We start from the raw sequence: 22,619 nt of genomic DNA, 5'->3' as shown, positions 1-22,619 counted from the left end.
GTATGAGCGCTGCCAGCATTGCTGCAGAGGTTGAAGGGTTGGGTGTCAGCCTGTCAGTGCCCAGACCATACGCCGCACACTGCATTAAATTGGTCTGCATGGCTGTCGTCCCAGAAGAAAGCCTCTTCTAAAGATGATGCATGAGAAAGCCCGCAAACAGTATGTTGAAGACAAGCAGATTAAAGACATGAATTACTGGAACCATGTCCTTTGGTCTGATGAGACCAAGATAAACTTATTTGATTCAGATGGTGTTAAGTGTGTGTGGCGGCAACCAGGTGAGGAGTACAAAGACAAGTGTGTCTTGCCTAAACCCTATTGAGCATCTGCAGGGCATCCTCAAACGGAAGGTGGAGGAGCGCAAGGTCTCTAACATCCACCAGCTCTGTGATGTCGTCAGGGAGGAGTGGAAGAGAACTCCAGTGGCAACCTGTGAAGCTCTGGTGAACTCCATGCCCAAGAGGATTAAGGCAGTGCTGGAAAATAATGGTGACCACACAAAATATTGACACTTTGGGCCCAATTTGGACATTTTCACTTAGGGGTGTACTCACTTTTGTTGCCAGCAGTTTAGACAATAATGGCTGCGTGTTCAGTTATTTTGAGGGGACAGCAAATCTCCAGAAGCCGTGGGAGGGGTCCTCACTTGCGCTTCACACGGCTGGCCGAAAAAGTGAGCCAGATTGTCTCTCTATGATCGAGGAGGACTAGAATGATCTCATGATGTCACTTTTAGTCTAGGACTGAAGTTAACAATCAATTTTTATTTTTTTAACGCAAAAGTTTAAATTTTAAAGGTAGAGGAGAGATTTGCAGTCTAATAGACCCCAGATATCTCCATAAAGAGGACCTGTCATCCCTTATTTCTATTACAAATTTACTTTATATTCCTTAAAATTGGAATAAAAGTGATGAAAAAATTAAAGGGACAGTGTAAAAATAAAAAATAAAATTAATAAGAATTTTTTTTTAAAGTGCCCCATCCAGCTTGCGTGCAGAAGCAAACGCATACATAATTTGCGCACACATGTAAACTGTGTTTGCAGCACACATGTGAGGTATCGCCCCGAATGTTAGAGCGAGAGCAATAATTCTAGTGCTAGACCACCTCTGTAACTCTAAGCAGGTAACCTCTGAAAATTTTTAAGCATTGTAGTTTGTCGCCATTCCACTTTTTTTTTTTCTTTATTTATTTACACTGTCCCTTTTATTTTTTGATCACCTTTATTCCTAGTACAAGGAATGTAAACATCCGTTGTGATAGAAATAAGGATGACAGGTCCTCTTTATAGAGAGATCTGGGGTCAACAAGACCCCAAATCCCTCCTTTACCTTTAAAAGCAAAAGATCAAAAAAATTTTTTGATCTTTTGCTTTAAAAAATAAATAAATACATTTTTTTTCTTCCGCCCCAGGCCTGAAGTGATGTCATAACATCATTCTGGTCCTTCAAGGCCATAGAGGTGATCAGAGACTATCTGGTCTCTGTCCGCCTCTGTGATCAGCCGGACGCACCATCAGATCGTTACGGTAATGCTCACTCATTTCCACTTACACTACTGGTCAGTGGAAAGAATGTCTTATTGAATTTGAGGGTATCTGAGGAAGAAGGATTGTCCTTATAAACATGTCAGCCAGCAGGGACCGGGCTTTGGTTCCCCCCTACCCTTCCCCCTTAGTGCTCCAGGCATCTTGGGAGAGAGTTGCCACGCATGTGGCCTGATGAGCGATTTTTACATTCATGTTTGTGAGTATACATTTTATATTTTTATTTTACAATAAATTCATGTTGGATAATTTACTGGGCCAGGGCGCCCTCTTTTTCTTTTATTTCTGCAGTACAGAGAAAAAAAAACTCTTTAATATGATGCAAATCTATTTTTAGTGGAACAGCATGCACTCCATAGTAAATTTTTACTTTAGACCCATCCTTTGCAAAACAATTATTTTTGGGAACCACTTTATTATACACGTTATAATTTATTCTACTTACATTATCTAAACACCAGGTGTTAGGAACATTAGGTCTTTGTTGATCAACGCAGACCACTTTCTTCATGTCCTCAAAACTAGGATCATGTGGAACAACATCAAAGAATGGAGGCCTGTAGTCTTCTACCATACCTAGAAATAGAAAAAAAATGTCAGCATGGTTCTGTGTGGATTGAATGGAAATATGAAGAACTAATGGACATTACTTCTTACAACATGTACGTAAGTAGATAGAACATATGCAAACTTCAGAAAGTACAATCAATATTGTTTAGTGTGAAGTTCATGTAAATAGTATCATTAGCTTATTCAGATTTTACTATTTAGAGTTTTATTAAAGTTTTTTTTTTCTAGTAAAACAATAAAGAAGTGACTAATAGTACATATGGTATAAACTTGACATGAACAATGTAATAAGATAAAGACATTGGATAACCCAGTGGTGGTTCTATAGGAGGTCTTAAAAACCGTGCATAAGCAAGAGATATTTTCATATGTCCCTGGTACTATGAATATGTCATCCTAGATCTGAATTTTATGGGGGAAAGAATGGGGAATTCGGGGTGGTCGGGGATTGGGTCACAGGGATTTTTGGTGGTGGAGAGAATATGGAGGGGGGGAGTGACTGAAGCACATTAGAGTCTCCTTATGAGCAATCAGGTAGTGGGCTATCTAGGTATAAAAAGTAAAGTTTCCCCTTAGAGTAACGGGTCCCCTTAGAGTAACGGTTCAGTTGTAAGCAGGTTGTATTGGTTTAAATAGCGAAACAGTAGCCAGAAGTACCTTGTAACATGACATGTATCATCTTAATCACGTAGAGATTTGGTAAACGTATTCAGTTTTTAATACAGCAATAAAGTCATAAGGTTAAAAACAAATTATTGCTTTTGCTACTTTCCAAATTTACAAAAGCATGCATACTGTTAGTCTTTACACCCTAGCTTTATCCCTCAGCCTCAACTTACAGTTTGCTCTGCTCTAGACTATAGTAAATAAAAACTCCAGAATTAGAAGTCATATGCCATGTGTGCCTGTGGCACTTTGCCAATCACCTGCTAAATTTATAAATGTCTATCTGGCACAAGTTAAAACAAAAGCGACCCTTACAGACATTCATAATTTAGACAGGCTAGTCCTGCAGTCTGTTCACACAACTGAGAAGGAATGCAGGACTGTAATGTTATATATGCATTTAAAGACACCTGTCTGTAATGTGGATATCAGTGAAGAACACTTACAAGTTCAGAAGACCGTTTTCTTGTCATGATTCCTGCATTCAGGAGGCATGTCATCTACATCTTGCTATAGAGCATAAATCACTGGTCAACAGGCTACAAATGTTTTACCTATATATATGTGACATATTAGAGGTGTATCTTTAAAAGGAGACTATAAAAATAAAAAACTATGGGAGCTATTACTAATGACTTTTTATAAAGATTGTCACTGCCAAGGGTCAGGCTCAGAGACCAGTGGCTTTAGCAGCAGGGAAGCTCCCACCAACCAGCAGGATAAGTATACAAGCAGGTCACCCTGGCAGATAATGCAGGCTCACCCGAAATGCTGTGTCTAAGCACTAACTGGTATTTACCACAGCTCTTGATGGTGGAAATGGGTTTTGCTGCGTGTTAGTACCAGTTTATGGTCCTCAGGATCACTCAACCAGGAGGTGAGCAAGCCAGGATCCAGTAGCAGATGTAGCATGTAGGGATCAAGCAGAATCGTAGTCAGTAAACAAGCCAAAGGTCGATAACAATTGGTGCAAGTTGGGATCAAGTAGAAGTGAAGTTAAGGAGTAAGCCAATGATCAGTAATGAGTGGTAGCAAAGATACGGATGGCAGCAGGAGTGACAAGAGCAAGATATTGGCTAGAGAGAGCACAATAATCTGGCAAACAGGAAGTGCAAAGGCATGGCTTAGATAGGAAGTTCATGGGAAGGGCAAAGAGTTCACGGTCCACCAGCAACAAGGTTCAAGGCAAGATTGTCAAAGGAATTTTCCAGGTATCTGTCCAGCATCCCAGGTGGCTCAACAAGAAGTGATACTGCCAGATGCAGCAGAGGTTGCAGTTGCAGATCCAGGTCCTGACAAGGGTATTCTCCAGAATGCTTGTGGGCAGGTGCGGTTTACCCTCCTGTCTGTAGGTGGCGTTGTATTGTTGACTGCTGTACAAAGGGAATTGAGGATGAGAGGAACCTTGTTCCTTTGAAGTCTTCATAGGTGTTTCCAGGGGAACAGTGGCCATCTTCCACAAGGGCAATGCTAATAAATAGCACTGTCCAACTGCAGTTGACAAGGGAATAGGACAGGGACGGGATCCACGCTGGGTAGGGATACTGTATTTAGCCCTAGGAAGAGGTTCCTGACCAGAAGAGACAGAATAGGAATACTGCTGCTGGCTCTGCTATATATGGGACTCTAGTGTTGTGACAAAGATCTTGAATGGGTCTCCAAAGTGCCACTTACATTGCTACTCTGCCTAACAGCCACCCCTTCACTCAGATGCTGCTCCGGTAACATAAGCCTTATTAAGGTGACAACTTAAGTGCTGGAAATAATGCACATTGCTGAGAGCTTATGCACTTGTGCTGCCTGTGTCACTTAGACTCTGATACCAAATTGTGTTGAGTATTGTTTATCAAGTAGCTTGCTGCTGTTCATGTGTTCATTTGTTACTTTCACTTAACCAAATAATAACTGTTCCACTTTCCTTGGTCTCCATGTGCCACTCCTCCATCTTGTGTACCAACCAACTGGCCCCACCCACATGCTTTCATCCCATTTTAGACATTTCTATGTTTGTGCCAGAGATGAGAGAACAGCACCTACAGGATTACTGAAAGTGTGTAGATCTCATGAATGTATTTGTTCTACCATGAGCTGATATTTTTATCCCCAACTTCTGCTCTTAATATGAAAAAGTTAATGGGAGTCTCTATAGAGTTGAAAAAAGAGACCCACCTAGTAACACAGTAAGGGGACACCACATCCCGTGATACATATATGCTGCTCTTAAAGTGATTGTTAAGTCTCATGTGTGTTTTTTTTTTTTTTTTTAACAACCATGTTTTATACTTGCCTCCTCTGTGCAGTGATTTTGCACAGAGCAGCCCGAATCCTCCTCTTTTCGGGTTACTCTTCTGTGCTCCTGGCCCCTCCCTCCTGTTGAGTGACCCCAAAGCAAGCAGCTTGCTATGGGGGCACCTCAACTGAGTCACAGCTTCCTGTGTCCATTCAGACACAGAGCTGTGACCCAGCCCTGCACCTCTCTCTCCTGATTAGCTGTGCTGCTGTCTCAGCCAATGAGGAGGAGAGTCCCAGGCAACTTAGACACTGCTGCAACATTGCTGGGTAAAGACGGGCTCAGGTAAGTATTAGGGGGGCTGCTGCACACAAAAGGTTTTTTTTATCTTAATGCATAGAATGCATTAAGATAAAAAAACCTTCTGCCTTTACAATCCCTTTAACCACTTAAGAACCAGAAGGTTTTACACCCTTCCTGACTAGGCCATTTTTTGTGATTCGGCACTGCGTTATTTTAACTGACAATTGCGCGGTCCTGCAACGCTGTACCCAAACAAAATTGATGTCCTTTTTTTCCCACAAATAGAGCTTTCTTTTGGTGGTATTTGATCAATGGGACATAGATGGCAAAACAAATCTGACAAGGGTTATAACGCTCCCTTGATCTATCCAAAATTTAAATAAAAGTTTTTGCCTATAGTTCTACTTTAAGGTAATATGATAAACTAATGATATTTGTAAATTACTTTTCCATCATTTTTATGGTAAGTTTCCCCTGTGTAGGGTGGGAATAGGGCAGCATGTGCAGGATACACCTTTATAGTGATGCCTGGCTTAAAAGTATTTGCTAAGTAGTTTAGGCCTCATGCACACAGGGTGCTTGAATTTCTCCTCGAAATGCCTTTTATTCCTGGCTACAACAAAAACGTGCCTTAAGCTGCCTATTACACATGCTTTTAGGCTAGGGTGACCAGACGTCCCCGGTTTCCGGGGACAGTACCCGGATTAAGGACATTGTCCCTGGTCAAAGTCTGTCCCCGGTCAAAGTCTGTCCCTGGATTCAGGGCCAGAATAATGTAGACAGGGCATCCCATGCTGGCTGAGAAACAGCCTGGTGGCTCGGATGCTGACGCCCCCTGCTGGACGATCTCACTGCCACTCCTGCTGCTGTTCAGTGAAGGAGAGGCAGAGCCAAAAATGTACTGGGTGGCGGGCTGAGACTGGGAGCTGAGCAGATGGGGGGGTGGGAGGGGGGTCTGTTTGTACACAGGTGAGGGCAGCGGGGGAACATGTGTCAGAGCTGATGCAGCTGCATGGGGAGATGGAGAGGTTAGCTGTTGTGGGGGAAGGGCTAAGAGGGGGCTGCAGAGATAATCTGTGAGAGAAGGGTGCAGAGGTGAGCTATGGATGTGGGGGCAGAAGTGTCCTCTGTGTATAGCAAACCTCTGAACCCTGTACTCTATGCCTACCACCCTCCTGTATATTATGTAGTACTGTGCCCAGCGCTCTGTGTATTATGCAGTTCTGTGCCCAGTGCTCTGTGTATTATGCAGTCTTGTGCCCAGCGCTCTGTGTATTTTGCAGTTCTGTGCCCAGCGCTCTGTGTATTATGCAGTCCTGTGCCCAGAGCTCTGTGTATTATGCAGTCCTCTGCCCAGCACTCTGTGTATTATGTAGTCCTGTGCCCAGTGCTCTGTGTATTATGTAGTCCTGTTCCCAGCACTCTGCGTATTATGCAGTCTTGTGCCCAGCGCTCTGTGTATTATGCAGTCTTGTGCCTAGTGCTCTGTGTATTATGCAGACCTGTGCCCAGCGTTCTGTGTATTATGCAGTCCTGTGCCCAGCACTCTGCGTATAATGCAGTCTTGTGCCCAGCTCTCTGTGTATTATGCAGTTCTGTGCCCAGCGCTCTGTGTATTATGTAGTCCTGTGCCCAGCACTCTGTGTATTATGCAGTCTTTTGCTCAGCGCTCTGTGTATTATGCAGTCCTGTGCCCAGCCCTCTGTGTATTATGTAGTCCTGTGCCCAGCATTTTGTGTATTATACAGTCCTGTGCCCAGCTCTCTGTGTATTATGCAGTTCTGTGCCCAGCCCTCTGTGTGTTATGTAGTCCTGTGCCCAGTGTTCTGTGTATTATACAGCCCTGTGCCATTTGCCAATGAAAAAAAAATATGTCCCCGGATTTCATTTTAAAAATCTGGTCACCTTATTTTAGGCATGTCAATTGTTTGAGCGTTTATGGATTCCAATGGCCAGAATATTAATTTAGGTGGCATTTTTAAGTCGAGTGTGTATGAGCCCTAAGCATGCCATTATCATGCAACACAGAACGCTGGGATTTTTTGGTGTGCATGCCATGGATTGCTCCTCCCATGTACACTTTATTTGCCCTGGTTTAAATTCATGAATTACTTATTTTTTCTTTTAGTTAAAGTTAGTCTATCTGAAAAATCCAAAAACTTGCCAGTTTTTATATTGATTCATCTCTTTTTTTCATGGATAGTGTAGGACCCACTGATAATGGGGTACTTTGACGCAGTAGTGGGCTTGAGCACGATATGGCCATATGGTGGGACCAAACCCCCATTTTTATTTATGGACTCTCTTCAGATTTGGTAGTAATTTCTTTTGCATTTGCGCGCTATTCTTTTTTAATATACATGTCTTTTGGTTCATAGCTGCAGCAGCTTTGGAAATACATGGGTATGCTCCCCCAAATTTTTTGCCTGTTTATTATGTATTCGGTCTGACCAGACTATCGAGGTTGAGCAGCCCTCCCCACCCCCCACACACATCTGTACTCAATCAGTGTCCACCATCAAGTGGATATAGGAGGAGTCCCCTGTAGTGCATTTGCACATCTTCCCCAGCAAGGAGTATTATCTCCAAGGGTTAGAAAGGCTGGATTCATCTCTTTTTTTCATGGATAGTGTAGGACCCACTGATAATGGGGTACTTTGACGCAGTAGTGGGCTTGAGCACGATATGGCCATATGGTGGGACCAAACCCCCATTTTTATTTATGGACTCTCTTCAGATTTGGTAGTAATTTCTTTTGCATTTGCGCGCTATTCTTTTTTAATATATTGATTCACTCAAAGTAAATAAGCTGTTCATTTTGCAAGAAAATTTACCCTTAGCTTAGTGAATAACATGAAGCTCCACTGACTTCCACTATCTAATCTTGTACAAGCAAAAATACAGTTTTTATTTTACACAGATTGAGTATTCTTTGCAAAGTGATGCAAAGAATTACCAAATTTATTACCAAATTTACTAAGCTATGGGAAAATTTCCTTGCAAAGCAAACTGGCTTTTTGCCTTTAGTAAATCAACCCTTCTACAGCCCAGTATTTAGCTATTCACTCCTCCACGCTGCCTGATATTTTACTGTCAAATTAAGCCCCTGACAATCTACTGAGCTCAAGATACAAATAAAGGATGACTTGGAGTAGGTTTTGTTCAGATAGGCTGACTCGGTAATCTCATTCAGATAATCACACAGGAATCTAATTAGTGTTAAAAGGCATATCAATGTACATTAAAGTTTTAAAGACCTGTCTCCAGTTTCCTTGTATATATGGATGGATATATATATATATATATATATATATATATATATATATATATATATATATATATATGTGTGTGTGTGTATATATATATATATATATATATATATATATATATATAATATTATTATTATTATATAGTATTTATATAGCGCCGACAGTTTACGCAGCGCTTTACAACTTGAGGGCAGACAGTACAAATACAATACACTTCAATACAGTAGGAATATATATAGTGTGTGTGTATATATATATATATATATATATATATATATATATAGTGTATATATATATATATATATATATATATATATAGTGTATATATATATATATATATATATATATATATATATATATATATATTAGTTTGTCGAGGCTGTAACTTTTGTGCAAACCAATCAATATACGCTTATTGGGATTTTTTTTTTTTTAACCAAAAATATGTAGTAGAATACATATCGGCCTTAATTGATGAAGAAATTCGATTTTTTACATTTTTTTATTGCATGTGTTTTTTGCAGAAAGTAAAAAACAGATATATATATATTTTTTTAAATTGTCATTTTTTTTTTTGTTTATAGCGCAAAAAACAAAAACCTCAGAGGTAATCAAATACCACCAAAATGCTCTATTTGTGGGTAAAAAAAAAAGGAAATACATCTTGTTTAGGTCCAGCGTTGTACGACCACGCAATTGTCAATTAAAGTAACGCAGTGCTGTATTGCAAAAAATGACCTGGTCATGAGGGGGGGGGGGTAAAAGGGCAATTATGGAAACATTTGAAAAGGCATCAAAATTTTACAAATACACCTTAAAAAGGTTTTCTGGAAATATACACCACAATATGGTGGTCACCAGTCTTGTAGCAAGGTAAATTAAACTGAGGAGCAGGCCCATGGGCTTTTTGACTGGCCTGTTGTACCTTTTTGCTCATTTGACAAGCAGCCTGACCTTCCAGTATATTGTAGTAAACAATGGGCAGAGCAACAGAGCAGAGGTAAGGGCTACTTTTTTATTGAGACGCCGTTTTTTTTTTACAGTCAGTAGCAATAACAAGCAACATTTTTAATTAAAGGGGACCTTCAGTCATTTTTGCATCTTTCCATCTATTAAATCCTTTGCCCTTGTTTTAACTTTGGATAGTAAAAAATGTTTTTTCTGCCAGTAAATACCTTATACAGCCCGCTTCCTCCGTCTTGTCTTATAATTAGCCTAGGCTAATGACATCATGCACAGCTCTCTCTCTATCACTCTTGTTGTGATAGTTTGCCAGCAAGGGAGGAGGGGTGAGTCATAGGAAAGCCAATGATAGCCGCAGAGCTGGAGGGGGCTGGATGAGGGCGGAGATAACCAAAGACTGCAGAGATCCATAAGTATTCATCAACAGAGGAGAAATGTGCAGGCAAGCAGTGGTGTAAGTGTGTGCCTATATATTTGTGTGCGTGTGTGGACAGGAGGAAACTGTGCTAATTATTAAAGCGGAGTTCCGGCCACCAAAAAAAAATTTCAATGAAAATACCCCTGGGACAGTTAGGGCTAGTGCATTCCACAATGGGTAGCCTCTGATCTGTCCCGGTTCGCACTTACCTTTTAGAAGAAATACTTACCTTGAAAATTTCTTCTCCAGCGCTGCCATCTCAGGTGTGGGCAGCTTGAAGCCAGCGCGATCCTCTTCTGTGTCCTCTTCCGTCCTCTCCGGCCCCACGATGCACTGCGCCGGCCCCGCCGTCACTTCCGGGGCTGCAGCGTCATCCCTGCACAGCTTCTGGACATGCCCAGAAGCTGTTTAGCAAGGTATGATGCGCCTGCACCGGAACTAACGTCAGGGCCGGTGCAGGCGCATTCATTCCTGGGAGCGATGACGTTCAGCTCCCAGGAATCATTGCAAAGCGGAAGTGACGGCGCGGGCCGCGGCCGCCGAGGGAGAAAGTGGAAGAAAGGTGAGTATATTTTTCTGCAATTACAAGGTAAGTAAAAAAAAAAAAATCGTAATTATCCATTTTTCAGGTGACCTAGAAGCAAGCGGATGGCCCAAAATCGACTATGTCGATTTTGGGGCCGGAACTCCGCTTTAATCAATTCTCAAAAGCAACAACTAAACTGTGAGACACACAATAAATATATAAAATAAAAATCAGAGCTGCGCTAGCATACATTGAGTGCATCCATGAACCTTGCATTAAATGAATAAAAAACTATTAAAAACATTAGTCCATCGCCTGCATCCTCCACCAAAAAAAAAAAGAAAAAGAAAAAATAGTCCATCCAGGTAAATTACACCAGTGCAAAAATAGTGAAAATTAATAAAAGTTTTTGTATAAATCCAAAAGCGATAAATCAGGCTCCATCCCCTGCTAATAATACCCAAAGTGTAGTATATCCTCCACCGTAAAGATTGCCTGCTTACCGACTTGTAGAGACCTCTCAAGGTCAAAAACACCTGTGGCCTAAACCCAGCCAGGACCTTGATCCATCCACAGAAACACAGGCAAATCCCATCGAGCACAGGCAGCACTAACGTAGGATCAGCAAGCAGCATACAATCACAGATGCAGACCTCCTCAGAACTCAAACAGCTCAGGATGTCCCATTCATTGCTCTCCTCTCCTCCGAACAGCGCAGCCTCATCTGTGTATGTGTGTGTGCGTGTGTCTCTGTGTGTCTGTGGATATCCAGGAAATAAACAGTCAGCAGCTTCAGCTGCCCACAGTTAAAATGGCTGCAGCCAGACTTAGTGGGGGGAGATTTCTGCAGCATATTTGGCAAGTACAGAATCACAGTATATATAAAATAATATGCAAAGGGGGTTGGAGGGAAGCTTCAGAATGGCAAAGATGTTTACATTACAAATTATGTGAGCAGATTGCAGTTCCTCTTTAACCACTTTACCGCTGCTCACTAGAGCTCTACTGCGGCAAAGTGGCTCGATAACGTCTGGCGACGTAGACCTACGTTACCAGACACTCCCCTCTCTCGGCGGCGCGTGCGCGCTGCCGGAGGCTCGCTCCCACTGTATTCAGTCACAGCGGGAGTCGGGCCAGGGGAGGAGCGGCGGTGATCACCGCCGCTCTTCCCCGATCATCGGGGAATCAAGTGTGGAGATCCACCCGCTTGTGTAAACAAAGCGGGCGGATCTCCTAAGTGACAGACAGGGTCAGATTGCAGGGTTCAGCATAGCTGAACCTGCGATCTGTCCCTGTGTCACTCAGTCCCCTCCCCCCACACACGTTAGTAAGCACCAGGCATACATTAACCCCTTGATCACCAATAAAAATTAACCCCTTCCCTGCCAGTGTCATTTTTACAGTAACAGTGCATATTTATAGCACTGATTACTGTAATAATGTCACTGGTACCCCCAAAAGTGTCAAAAATGTCAGTCAAGGGTACGATCTGTCGCCCGCAATGTCGCAGTCCCGCAAAAAAAAATCGCAGATTGCCGCCATTACTCGTTAAAAAAAAAACACCAAAAAAACGACAGAAATCTTTCCCTTAGTTAGTAAACGCAATAACTTTTGCGCAAACCAATCAAAATACGCTTATTGCGATTTTTTTACCAAAAATATGTAGCAGAAAACAAATTGGCCTAAAATTATAAAAAAAATTAGATTTTTACATTTTTTTGGGGGGGACTTTCATATAAAAAATGTGATTTTTCAAAATTGTCGCTCTTTTTTTGTTTATAGCGCAAAAAGTCAAAATCGCACAGGTGATCAAATACCACCAAAAGAAAGCTCTGTTTGTGGGAAAAAAAGGACGTAAATTTGGTTTGGGTACGACGTTGCATGACCGCGTAATTGTCAGTTAAAGTCGCACAGTGCCGAATCGCAAAAAGTGGCCCAGACGTAAGACAGCAAAATCCTCCGGTGGTAAAGTGGTTAACTACCCTCTTCCTAAAAAAATGTTTGGTGAGAGAGTCATTGTAAAAATAGATGCTGTATATTTTGTACGGGTGACTATAGCGGTTTCAGTGCACTTGTAACCGCCCATTAAAAATTTTCATTTCTTTTATTTGCACTATAATTTCATTTTTTTTTTTTTACTACAACTTTTTTTTTTTGAGATCTTTTTCTATTTTTTGGTTCAAGTAGAATTACTGCATAAGTAGGAACTAGATCTTCAGAAAGCTTGTCCTAAAAAATAAACTGCAAATGGAAGGTCCACTTTCCTTACAGCTCCCCACCCTCTAAATACAAATGGGTTACAAAAAAAGATACAAAAATAAAATTTACGTTGGCCCATCACTGTGACTCCAGGTAAATCTTAGTACTTGACATCCCACAAGAATGCACTGTTGCAATAAGTTAGAGAGCATTCTCATGGGACTTCCCAGGAGACAGCGGTGAACCAAGCTGACGCTATCTGCACTGCCTGGAAGTCTTCAAACTCACGCTGAGGTAGGTTTTTTTTTATATTTTAGTTATTGGTAAAACCTTATTTTTATATGGCTTTATTTAAAGGGTTGTGGGGTTGTAAGTACAGTGATGAAAGATCTGCTTTAAAAAAGTATCACGAGAAGTACAATTTGTAGGAATCTCTTCAGGCATCTGTAACCATTGCACACTATGGGGGCAATTTACTAAAAATGGAGTGCAAAATCTTGTGCAGCTCTGCATAGAAACCAATCAGCTTCCAGGCCTTTTCTTCTCAAAGCTTTATTAACCACTTGCCGACCGCCCACCGCATATATACTGCGGTAGGCTGGCTCGGCTGCGCGAATCGCTGTATTTGTATGGCGGTTCGCGAAAGTGCTCCTGGGGACGAGCGCGCCTGCCAATGCTACGGGGATGCCGATCCACGGGACTGGTAGCCGCGATTGCCGCTGGGCTCCCGCTAACGGTCCCCGCTGAGAGAGAAGGACGGTCAGCTGTTGTAAGCATTGTTCTCTCTGAAATGATCATAGAGTGCCTGTGATCCTCCAATATAGGATCACAGGTCTCTGTGTTCATTTCACAGGTCCCTCCCCCATACAGTTAGTAAAAACACTCCTAGGCTCACACTTAACCCCTTGATCACCCCTGGGTTAACCCCTTCCCTGCCAGTGTCATTATTACAGTAACAGTACATATTTTTAGCACTAATTACTGTAGTAATGTCACTGGTCCCCCCAAAAGTGTCAACAATGTCAGTTAGGGGTCCGATCTGTCTGCTGCAATGTCGCAGTCCCACTAAAAATCGCAGATCGCCGTCATTACTAGTAAAAAAATTAAAATAAATAAAAATGACATAAATCTTTCCCCTAGTTTGTAGACGTGATAACTGTTGCGCCAAACCAATCAAAATACTCTTATTGGGATTTTTTTTACCAAAAATATGCAGCAGAATACAAATTGGCCTAAAAGGATGAAATTTTTTTTTTGGGGGGGGGGGGGATGTTATATAGCAGAATGTGAATGAAAAATATTGTTTTTTTTTCAGAATTGTCTGTCTTTTTTTGTTTATAGCGCAAAAAATAAAAATTGCACAGGTGATCAAATACCACCATAAAAAAGCTCTATTTGTGGGAAAAAAGACATCAATTTTATTTTGATAAATCGTCGCACGACCGCGCAATTGTCTGTTAACCACTTGCCGACCGCCGCACGACTATCTACGTCGGCGGTCGGCCCCTCACAGGCAAAGTGACGTAGGGCTACGTCACTAGCCTGTGAGGGTCTAGGGAGCGAGCGCGCGCCGCCAGAGGCGCGCTCCCGCTCCCGCGTGGTCACGGACCCCCCCGCGCGTGTGACCGGCGGACCCGATGTCCGCCGGTCACTCTGCGATCGGCGGGGGAGAGGGAGAAAGTCAGGCGGCTTGTGTAAACAAGCTGCCTGTCATTCTCCCCTGTGTATGAAGGATGATCATACGGTTCTACTATGTAGAACCGTTGATCACTCTTCATACATCTGAAGCCACAGCCAATCACAGTAGAAAGCACGCTCCTAGGGACACACATAGCCCCTCCCTTTCAAAAAAAGTTAACCCCTTCACTGCCAGTGTATTTTTACAGTAACAGTGTATATGTATAGTACTGATTACTGTAGAAATGTCACTGGTAACCCCAAAAGTGGCAAAAATGTCAGTCAAGGGTCTGATCTGTCCGCCGCAATGTCGCAGTACCGCAAAAAAAATCGCAGATCGCCGCCATTACGCATTAAAAAAAAAAAACAACAAAAATGACAAAAATCTTTCCCTTTGTTAGTAAACGCGATAACTTTTGCGCAAACCAATCAAAATACGCTTTTTGCGATTTTTTTTACCAAACATAGGTAGCATAAAACAAACTGGCCGAAAATTTTAAAAAATTTTGATTTTTACATTTTTTTTGGTGGGAATTTCGTATAAAAAAATGTGAAAAATATTGCTATTTTTGCAAAATTTACGCTCTTTTTTTGTTTATAGCGCGTGATCAAAAAAATCGCACAGGTGATCAAATACCACCAAAAGAAAGCTCTGTTTGTGGGAAAAAAGGACGCCAAATTCGTTTAGATACAGCGTCGCACGACCGCGCAATTGTCCGTTAAAGTCACGCAGTGCCGAATCGCAAAATACCCCCTGGTCAGGAAGGGGGTAAAATCTTCCGGAGCTTAAGTGGTTAAAGTAACGCAGTGCCAAATCGCAAAAAAAAAAAACAATGGCCTGGTCATTAAGGGGGCAAATCCTTTTGGTCCAGAAGTGGTTAAACAAGCTGAAGTTAAAAGCTGATTGGCTTCCATGCACAGCTGCACCACATTTTCCATTCTCCAGTTTTTAGTAAATCAACCCCTATAGCACATATATACTTTATCAGAATCTGTGGTATGTTTTTACGTGTGCTTGTGCTTCTGATATTATTACGTTGCTCCATGCAGACAATATTTATTTTGCTGAAGGACAAGGAGAAAGATATTTACTGCCAGTCAAATTTCTTCACCGATGGTTGGCAACCAATGCAGACAAAATAACATGTTCACCCTGTAACCACAAATGTTATTGATTGTCTGTAATCTTGATGATTGTAATGCATTTCCTCTACAGGAGCATTCTTGCTGTGGTGAGTATGTGTTTTTGGCTCAGGTCTTTTCCTTCTGCTATTAACGCCCACTGCACATTGTAGATTTGTTATTGCTGGAGGAATTCTGTGGGTGAAAGTCAGACTCCATATCAACGCTTTGACTGCACAGCAAACTTGAAATGAAGTCAATGTCAAAAACGAACCCCCTGGAAGGTGCTATTTTCCACTTCACCAAATGCATTCAGTGCTGCGGTGGTACTCTTTTGTGGTGGAAATGGTCCTGTAATTCAGATTTATGGCAAGAGGCTGCAGAAAGCATGGCTGCGTTCCAAGTTTCTCTGTGATGCTGCTAGTTTTCTAATCAGTGTTGAATAAACAGAGTGCTGATTGAATGTAATGGCTGCTTTAATCATGGACCTGGGTGCTGACACCAGATTACAGTGTTTATAATTTACAGCTAATCCTTTGTGGAAAACAAAACCAGCTGAAATCAAAGGGCTGATTAGCAGGCCTGCAGTGTCCGTTTTGTTCCAGTCCGAGTGGCAAGTTTTGCTCTTTCAGATTATTTACCTAAGCAATTAATCGTCATGTGCAATGAGAACTTATTCACTTTTATGGATGTGTAAAACAGATACATAGGTCTGTACCACGCTGTCACATATCTCAAACAAAGGATTAATAGCACCGGTGAGAATGGTTTACAAGATGTCGCAGCTTTGCTCTTAATACCCTATTAACACATTACAATTAGAGATGAGCGAACTGATTCAGGAATCTGGATTAGTGTGAATGTTGCTGATTTGCACAACTTATCTGATGGTCAAATACAACTAGCCATTTCCGATATTACATCTGGTGTATTTTGTCAAAGCTTCTAGTGCAAAAATACAGTGCAGCTAAAACCTAAGGCCATAGGGGTGCGCACAGGGTGCGCCGGTTGTGCCTAGGAACACCCTAATCACCCTGTGCACATTAGCATTATCGTTCTGTGTGTCGGTGGAGAGATGAGAAAGATCTTCCTCTTACCGGCTCTGCCATAAGAGAAGTGCTCAGGCAAGTGCATTACAATCATCAAGATTACAGACAATCAATAACATTTGTGGTTACAGGGTGAACATGTTATTTTGTCTGACAGTAACGCACTTCTCTTTCACTGTGCCAACAGGGAGATTAATGTGTCAAGGCCATATACACTATATTACCAAAAGTATTAGGACACCTGCCTTTATACGCAGATGAACTTTAATGGCATCCCAATCTTATTCCGTAGGGTTTAATATTAAGTTGGCTCACCTTTTCAGAAATAACAGCTTCAACTCTTCTGGGAAGGCTGTCCACAAGGTTTAGGAGTGTGTCTATGGGAATGTTTGGCCATTCTTCCAGAAACTCATTTGTGAGGTCAGGCACTCATGTTGGACGAGAAGGCCTGGCTCGCAGTTTCTGCTCTAATTCATCCCAAAGGTTGAGGTCAGGACTCTGTGCAGGCCAGTCAAGTTTCTCCACCCCAAACTAATCCATGTCTTTATGGACCTTGCTTTGTGTACTGGTGCACAGTCATGTTGGAACAGGGAGGGGCCATCCCCAAGCTGTTCCCACAAAGTTGGTAGCATGAATTTGTCCAAAATGTCTTGGTAAGCGGACGCCTTAACTGGAACTAGGAGGTCAAGCCCAACCCCTGAAAAACAACCCCACACCATAATCCCCCCCTCCACCAAATGATTTGGATCAGTGCGCAAAGCAATGTAATGTTGCATTCCAACATTACAAAGAATGCAATAAGAAATGTAAGAGCACAATCAAGGCAGCAAAGATAGAACATGAAAGGTACAGTGCAGAAGAGAGTAAAAGAACATAAGAAATTATTTAAGTATATAAATAGTAAGAAAGTGAGACCAGAACATATTGGCCCCATAAAGGATGATGATGGGAATTTGGCTACAAAGGAGAGAAAGAAGGCAAAGGTTCTGAATAAATTATTATCCTCGGTCTTCACAAGAGAAACGGGGGGATTAAGTAACCTAGACTGTAATGTTAATGGTAATAACACGTCACAGGAAGCACCCTCATGGTTAACAGAAGACAGAGTCAGAAATAGACTTGAAAAACATAACATAAATAAGTCACCGGAACCAGATGGCTTACAACCGAGGGTCCTTAAGGAACTCAGCCAGGTGATAGCCAGACCATTGTTCCTAATTTTTATGGACAGTCTATTGACGGGAATGGTACCAGCTGATTGGGGAAAAGCCAACGTGGCACCAATACTTAAAAAAGGGCTGAGATATATCCCTGTGAACTACAGGCCGGTTGGCCTAACATCAATAGACTGCAAGCTATTGGAGGGGAGGCTAAGGAATTGTATACAAGATTTTAGTAATGAAAACGGTATCATTCGTAGTAATTAGTAGGGCTGCGCAATATAATCGGAAGATCGATGCATCGCGATGCGACCCTTTCGCGATTCTGCATCGATTCGGGGTGCTTGGAAAATCGATTACTAATGACGTCAGTTCCGGGGGCGGGGACAGAAGTGACATGGCGGCGCTGGGCCGCTGGCCGGGCATGTGGAACACAGAGCTCCTCCTTGCGGCGCGGTAGAGGAGAGCGGAGCTATCGGTGCTCTCTCTGGCCCCGGGATCAGGGGTCGGCAAGGTGTCCGCTCACGGACACCGGTGTCCGTGAGTGGTTCTTGCCGGGTCCGCCACGCTGCCCTGCCATCATTGATTTTTTTTTTTTACTCCCAGAGATGATCATGTGCTCACAGACACTGCCTCGCCGGCCGGAGTCGCCGCCCCGCCGCTCCCCCCTGCAGACAGTCCCGCTCAGCCTCCCGAGTCCTGCTGGCCAGTGAGATTATCTCTCTGCTGGCTGGGGGATGGACTGTGGAATTGGTGCGGCGGTGAGACTCCGGTGGTCACTGGAAGAACCGTGTTGTTGCAGGCAGCTGGGGGGCCCCACTGCTGGACCAGTGGAGAGAGAGTGGCCGGAGTCGGACTGACCAGGGGACCAGAGACTGAGGGGAGACACAACTTACACAAGGTACAGTAACAGAAGAAGTTTTTAAAGTTTTAACTTTGGGGGAGGGGGGGCCAGTAGCCAGTAGGCCACCTCAGGAAGGGATGGGACCTGCTCTGGCCCTGGGGCCTAGCCTGTTTTAAGGGTTCTTTATGGAGGATCCACCCTGGGGGGGACTGGGTTGGGCCCTGGTCTGCTGCAGTGTTCTTCTATGGGGGATCTATAATGGAGGGGGTCGCTTGGGAGTCGGGACCCTGGCCTGCTCTAAGGGGGGTGGGGGTCTATTGGTTGGGACCAGTCACCAAGCCAGGGGTCCTCCCCACATCGATCCCCCTAGAGCAGGCCAGGACCACCAGGGTCCCCATATAGATCCCCTTAGAGCAGGCCAGGCCTGCTCTAAGGGGGGGTCTGTGGAAGGGGGACCCTGGCCTGCTCCAAGGGGGCTCTATTGGTAGGGGACCCTGGCCTGCTCTAAAGGGGAATGGGATCTATGGGGGGACCTGCCTGCGCTAAAGGGGGGGCCTGTACTAAATGGGGATCTATGGGGGACCTGCCCTTCCCTGCACTAAAGGGGGATCTACGGGAGACCTGCCCTTCCCTGCACTAAAGGGGGATCTACGGGAGACCTGCCCTTGCCTGCACTAAAGGGGGATCTACGGGAGACCTGCCCTTGCCTGCACTAAAGGGGGATCTACGGGAGACCTGCCTGCACTAAAGGGGATCTATTCCATAGATTCCCCCTTTAGAGCAGGGTCCCCATAGATCCCCCTTTAGAGCTCAGTTCCCCTGGATCCCCTTTAGGGCAGGCCCAGGCTCCCCATAGATCCCCCTTTAGAGCAGGGTCCCCATAGATCCCCCTTTAGAGCAGGGTCCCCATAGATCCCCCTTTAGAGCTCAGTTCCCCTGGATCCCCTTTAGGGCAGGCCCAGGCTCCCCATAGATCCCCCTTTAGAGCAGGGTCCCCATAGATCCCCCTTTAGAGCAGGGTCCCCATAGATCCCCCTTTAGAGCTCAGTTCCCCTGGATCCCCTTTAGGGCAGGCCCAGGCTCCCCATAGATCCCCCTTTAGAGCAGGGTCCCCATAGATCCCCCTTTAGAGCAGGGTCCCCATAGATCCCCTTTAGAGCTCAGTTCCCCTGGATCCCCTTTAGGGCAGGCCCAGGCTCCCCATAGATCCCCCTTTAGAGCAGGGTCCCCATAGATTCCCCCTTTAGAGCAGGTTCCCCATAGATCCCCCTTTAGAGCTCAGTTCCCCTGGATCCCCTTTAGGGCAGGCCCAGGCTCCCCATAGATCCCCCTTTAGAGCAGGGTCCCCATAGATCCCCCTTTAGAGCAGGGTCCCCATAGACCCCCCTTTAGAGCTCAGTTCCCCTGGATCCCCTTTAGGGCAGGCCCAGGCTCCCCATAGATCCCCCTTTAGATCAGGGTCCCCATAGATCCCCCTTTAGAGCAGGGTCCCCATAGATCCCCCTTTAGAGCTCAGTTCCCCTGGATCCCCTTTAGGGCAGGCCCAGGCTCCCCATAGATCCTCCTTTAGAGCAGGGTCCCCATAGATCCCCCTTTAGAGAAGGGTCCCCATAGATCCCCTTTAGAGCAGGGTCCCCATAGATCCCCCTTTAGAAAAGGGTCCCCATAGTAATCCTGATGCATCGTGATGCATCGCGGAATCGAATCGTATCGAATCGCGACCCTAATAATCGCAATCGCATCGAATCGTGAGGTAAGTGAAGATGCACAGCCCTAGTAATTAGCATGGATTAATGAAAAATCGTTCTTACCAGACCAATCTATTAACCTTCTAAGAAGTGAGCTTCCATCTAGATAAAGGAAGGCCTGTGGATGTGGTGTAGCTAGATTTTGCAAAGGCATTTAATACAGTTCCCCACAAACATTTAGTGTACAAACTAAGGAGGTACGTAGGTATGGACCTTAGGATGAGTACCTGGATTAAAAACTGGCTTCAGGGGCGAGTCCAAAGGGTGGTGATAAATGGGGAGTAATCAGAATGGTCTGGTGTGGAAAGTGGTGTTCCCCAAGGATCTGTCCTGGGACCAATCCTGTTTAACTGAATTTATTCATAAATGATCTAGAGGATGGGGTAAACAGCTCAATCTCAGTATTTGCGGATGATACAAAGCTAAGCAGGGTAAAAACTTCTACGCAGGATGTGGAAACCTTACAAGAAGACCTGAACAAAATAATTGGGTGGGCAACTACATGGCAATTGAGGTTTAATGTTGAAAAATGTAAAGTAATGCATTTGGGTGCCAAAAATATGAACGCAACTTACTCACTAGGGGGTGAACCTCTGGGGGAATCTAGGATGGAAAACGACCTGGGGGTCCTAATAGATGAAAAGCTCAGCAATGGCATGCAATGCCAAGCTGCTGCAAGCAAAGCCAACAGAATACTGGCATGTATTAAAAAGGGGATTCACTCCAGAGATAAAACAATATCTCTCCTAGTCTACAAGACTCTGGTCCGGCCGCATCTGGAGTATGGCGTCCAGTTCTGGGCACCAGTCCTCAGGAAGGATGTGCTGGAACCGAAGAGAGTCCAGAGAAGGGCAACAAAGCTAATATAGGGACTGAAGGACTTCAGCTATGAGGAAAGACTACAAGCATTGAACTTATTCTCTCTGAAGTGGAGACACTTGGAAGGGGATATGATATCAATTTACAAATACCGTACTGGCGACAATAGCATAGGAAACAAGCTTTTGAGTGAGAGGGAATTTAAAAAGACACGTGGCCATTCACTAAAATTAGAAGAAAAACTGTTTAACCGTAAACTGCGTAAAGGGTTCTTTACTGTCAGAGCGGTAAGGATGTGGAATTCTCTTCCACAAGCAGTGGTATCAGCTGGGAGCGTTGAGAGTTTCAAAAACCTATTAGATGGGGTCCTTAACGACCACAACATACAGGGGTATACAATGTACTATTGACATAAACACTTATTTACACACACACACACACACACACACACACACACAAACATCATAGGTTGAACTGGATGGACTGGTGTCTTTTTTTCAACCTCACTAACTATGTAACAAGGTCCATAAAGACATGGATGAGCAAGATTGGGGTGGCCTGCACAAAGTCCTAAACTCAACCCTATAGAACACCTTGGGGATGAATTAGAGCACAGTCTGCAAGCCAGGCTTTCTCATCCACATGGTCAAACATTCCCTTAGACACGCTCCTAAACCGTGTGAACAGCCTTCCCAGAAGAGTTGAAGCTGTTACAGCTGCAAAGTCTGGGCCAACTCAATATTGAACCCTACGGACTAAGACTGGGATGCCATTAAAGTTAATGTGTGTGTGTGTAAAGGCAGGTGTCCCAATTCTTTTCGTAATATAGTGTATATGTAGACACACGCATGTGTGTTTGAGCTTTAGGGTGCACACCCTAATGCAATAGGCTGAACACACCTTTGCGTAAGGCCATACTCCGGGCAAAAATGAAATTTAAAGGGTACCTTTGCTTTTCTGGGAAAAAAAGGTAAAAAAAAAATACATTTAAATTCCTACTAAAGCCATATTGTAATTGAATGTTTTTAAAAATTACCTTTCAATCTACAGCTGCTGTAGTTTTCTGTAAAATTCTATGTGATGTGAGTTGTGTACAGAACGCCCCCCAGAAATTTAATTTCCTGTTTGTGTGATTGGATTACTGATTTTTCCAGAAGTCTACACTAAGATACAAGTCAGATTTTAGGCATCCTCTTTGACAAAAATGTCCCTTTTGGTGAGATACTCCCAAAGAGTTAATCACTTCTAAAGGGATGCAAATCCTGCAATTTTCCTCATTTAAATTCTGCTAGTGCATCAACTGATTAATAATAAGTCACTTCTATCCAGATTCAGACTCCATTCACACTTCACAATGCATGAACTCGCATTCCCTCTCGCCATTTTGTGTGAGTCATTTTTATGTGATTCTGTGTGTCACTCAGCAGGCAGCCCATTCACTTCAATGGGGTGCCATATGCTCGTTTGTCACCAAAAAGAAGCTCTGCTCCTTTTTTGGCGACAAGCATC

At 43.6% G+C, this 22,619-nt stretch overlaps 1 protein-coding gene across 1 annotated transcript in view; it reads right to left on the bottom strand.

Annotated features, from left to right (window-relative positions):
- ACVRL1 (activin A receptor like type 1) overlaps nt 1-22,619 on the bottom strand; it is a 178,713-nt gene that overhangs the window by 11,249 nt on the left and 144,845 nt on the right. The window contains exon 9 of the mRNA XM_082245497.1: nt 1,993-2,123. Coding sequence (XP_082101623.1) covers nt 1,993-2,123 — 131 coding nt within the window. The remainder of the gene's footprint in view (nt 1-1,992; nt 2,124-22,619) is intronic.

The sequence above is a fragment of the Pelophylax lessonae genome (assembly GCF_965119305.1).
Source record: "Pelophylax lessonae genome assembly, chromosome: 2".
NCBI lineage: Eukaryota > Metazoa > Chordata > Amphibia > Anura > Ranidae > Pelophylax > Pelophylax lessonae.
This window is presented reverse-complemented; position numbering and strand designations above follow the sequence as displayed.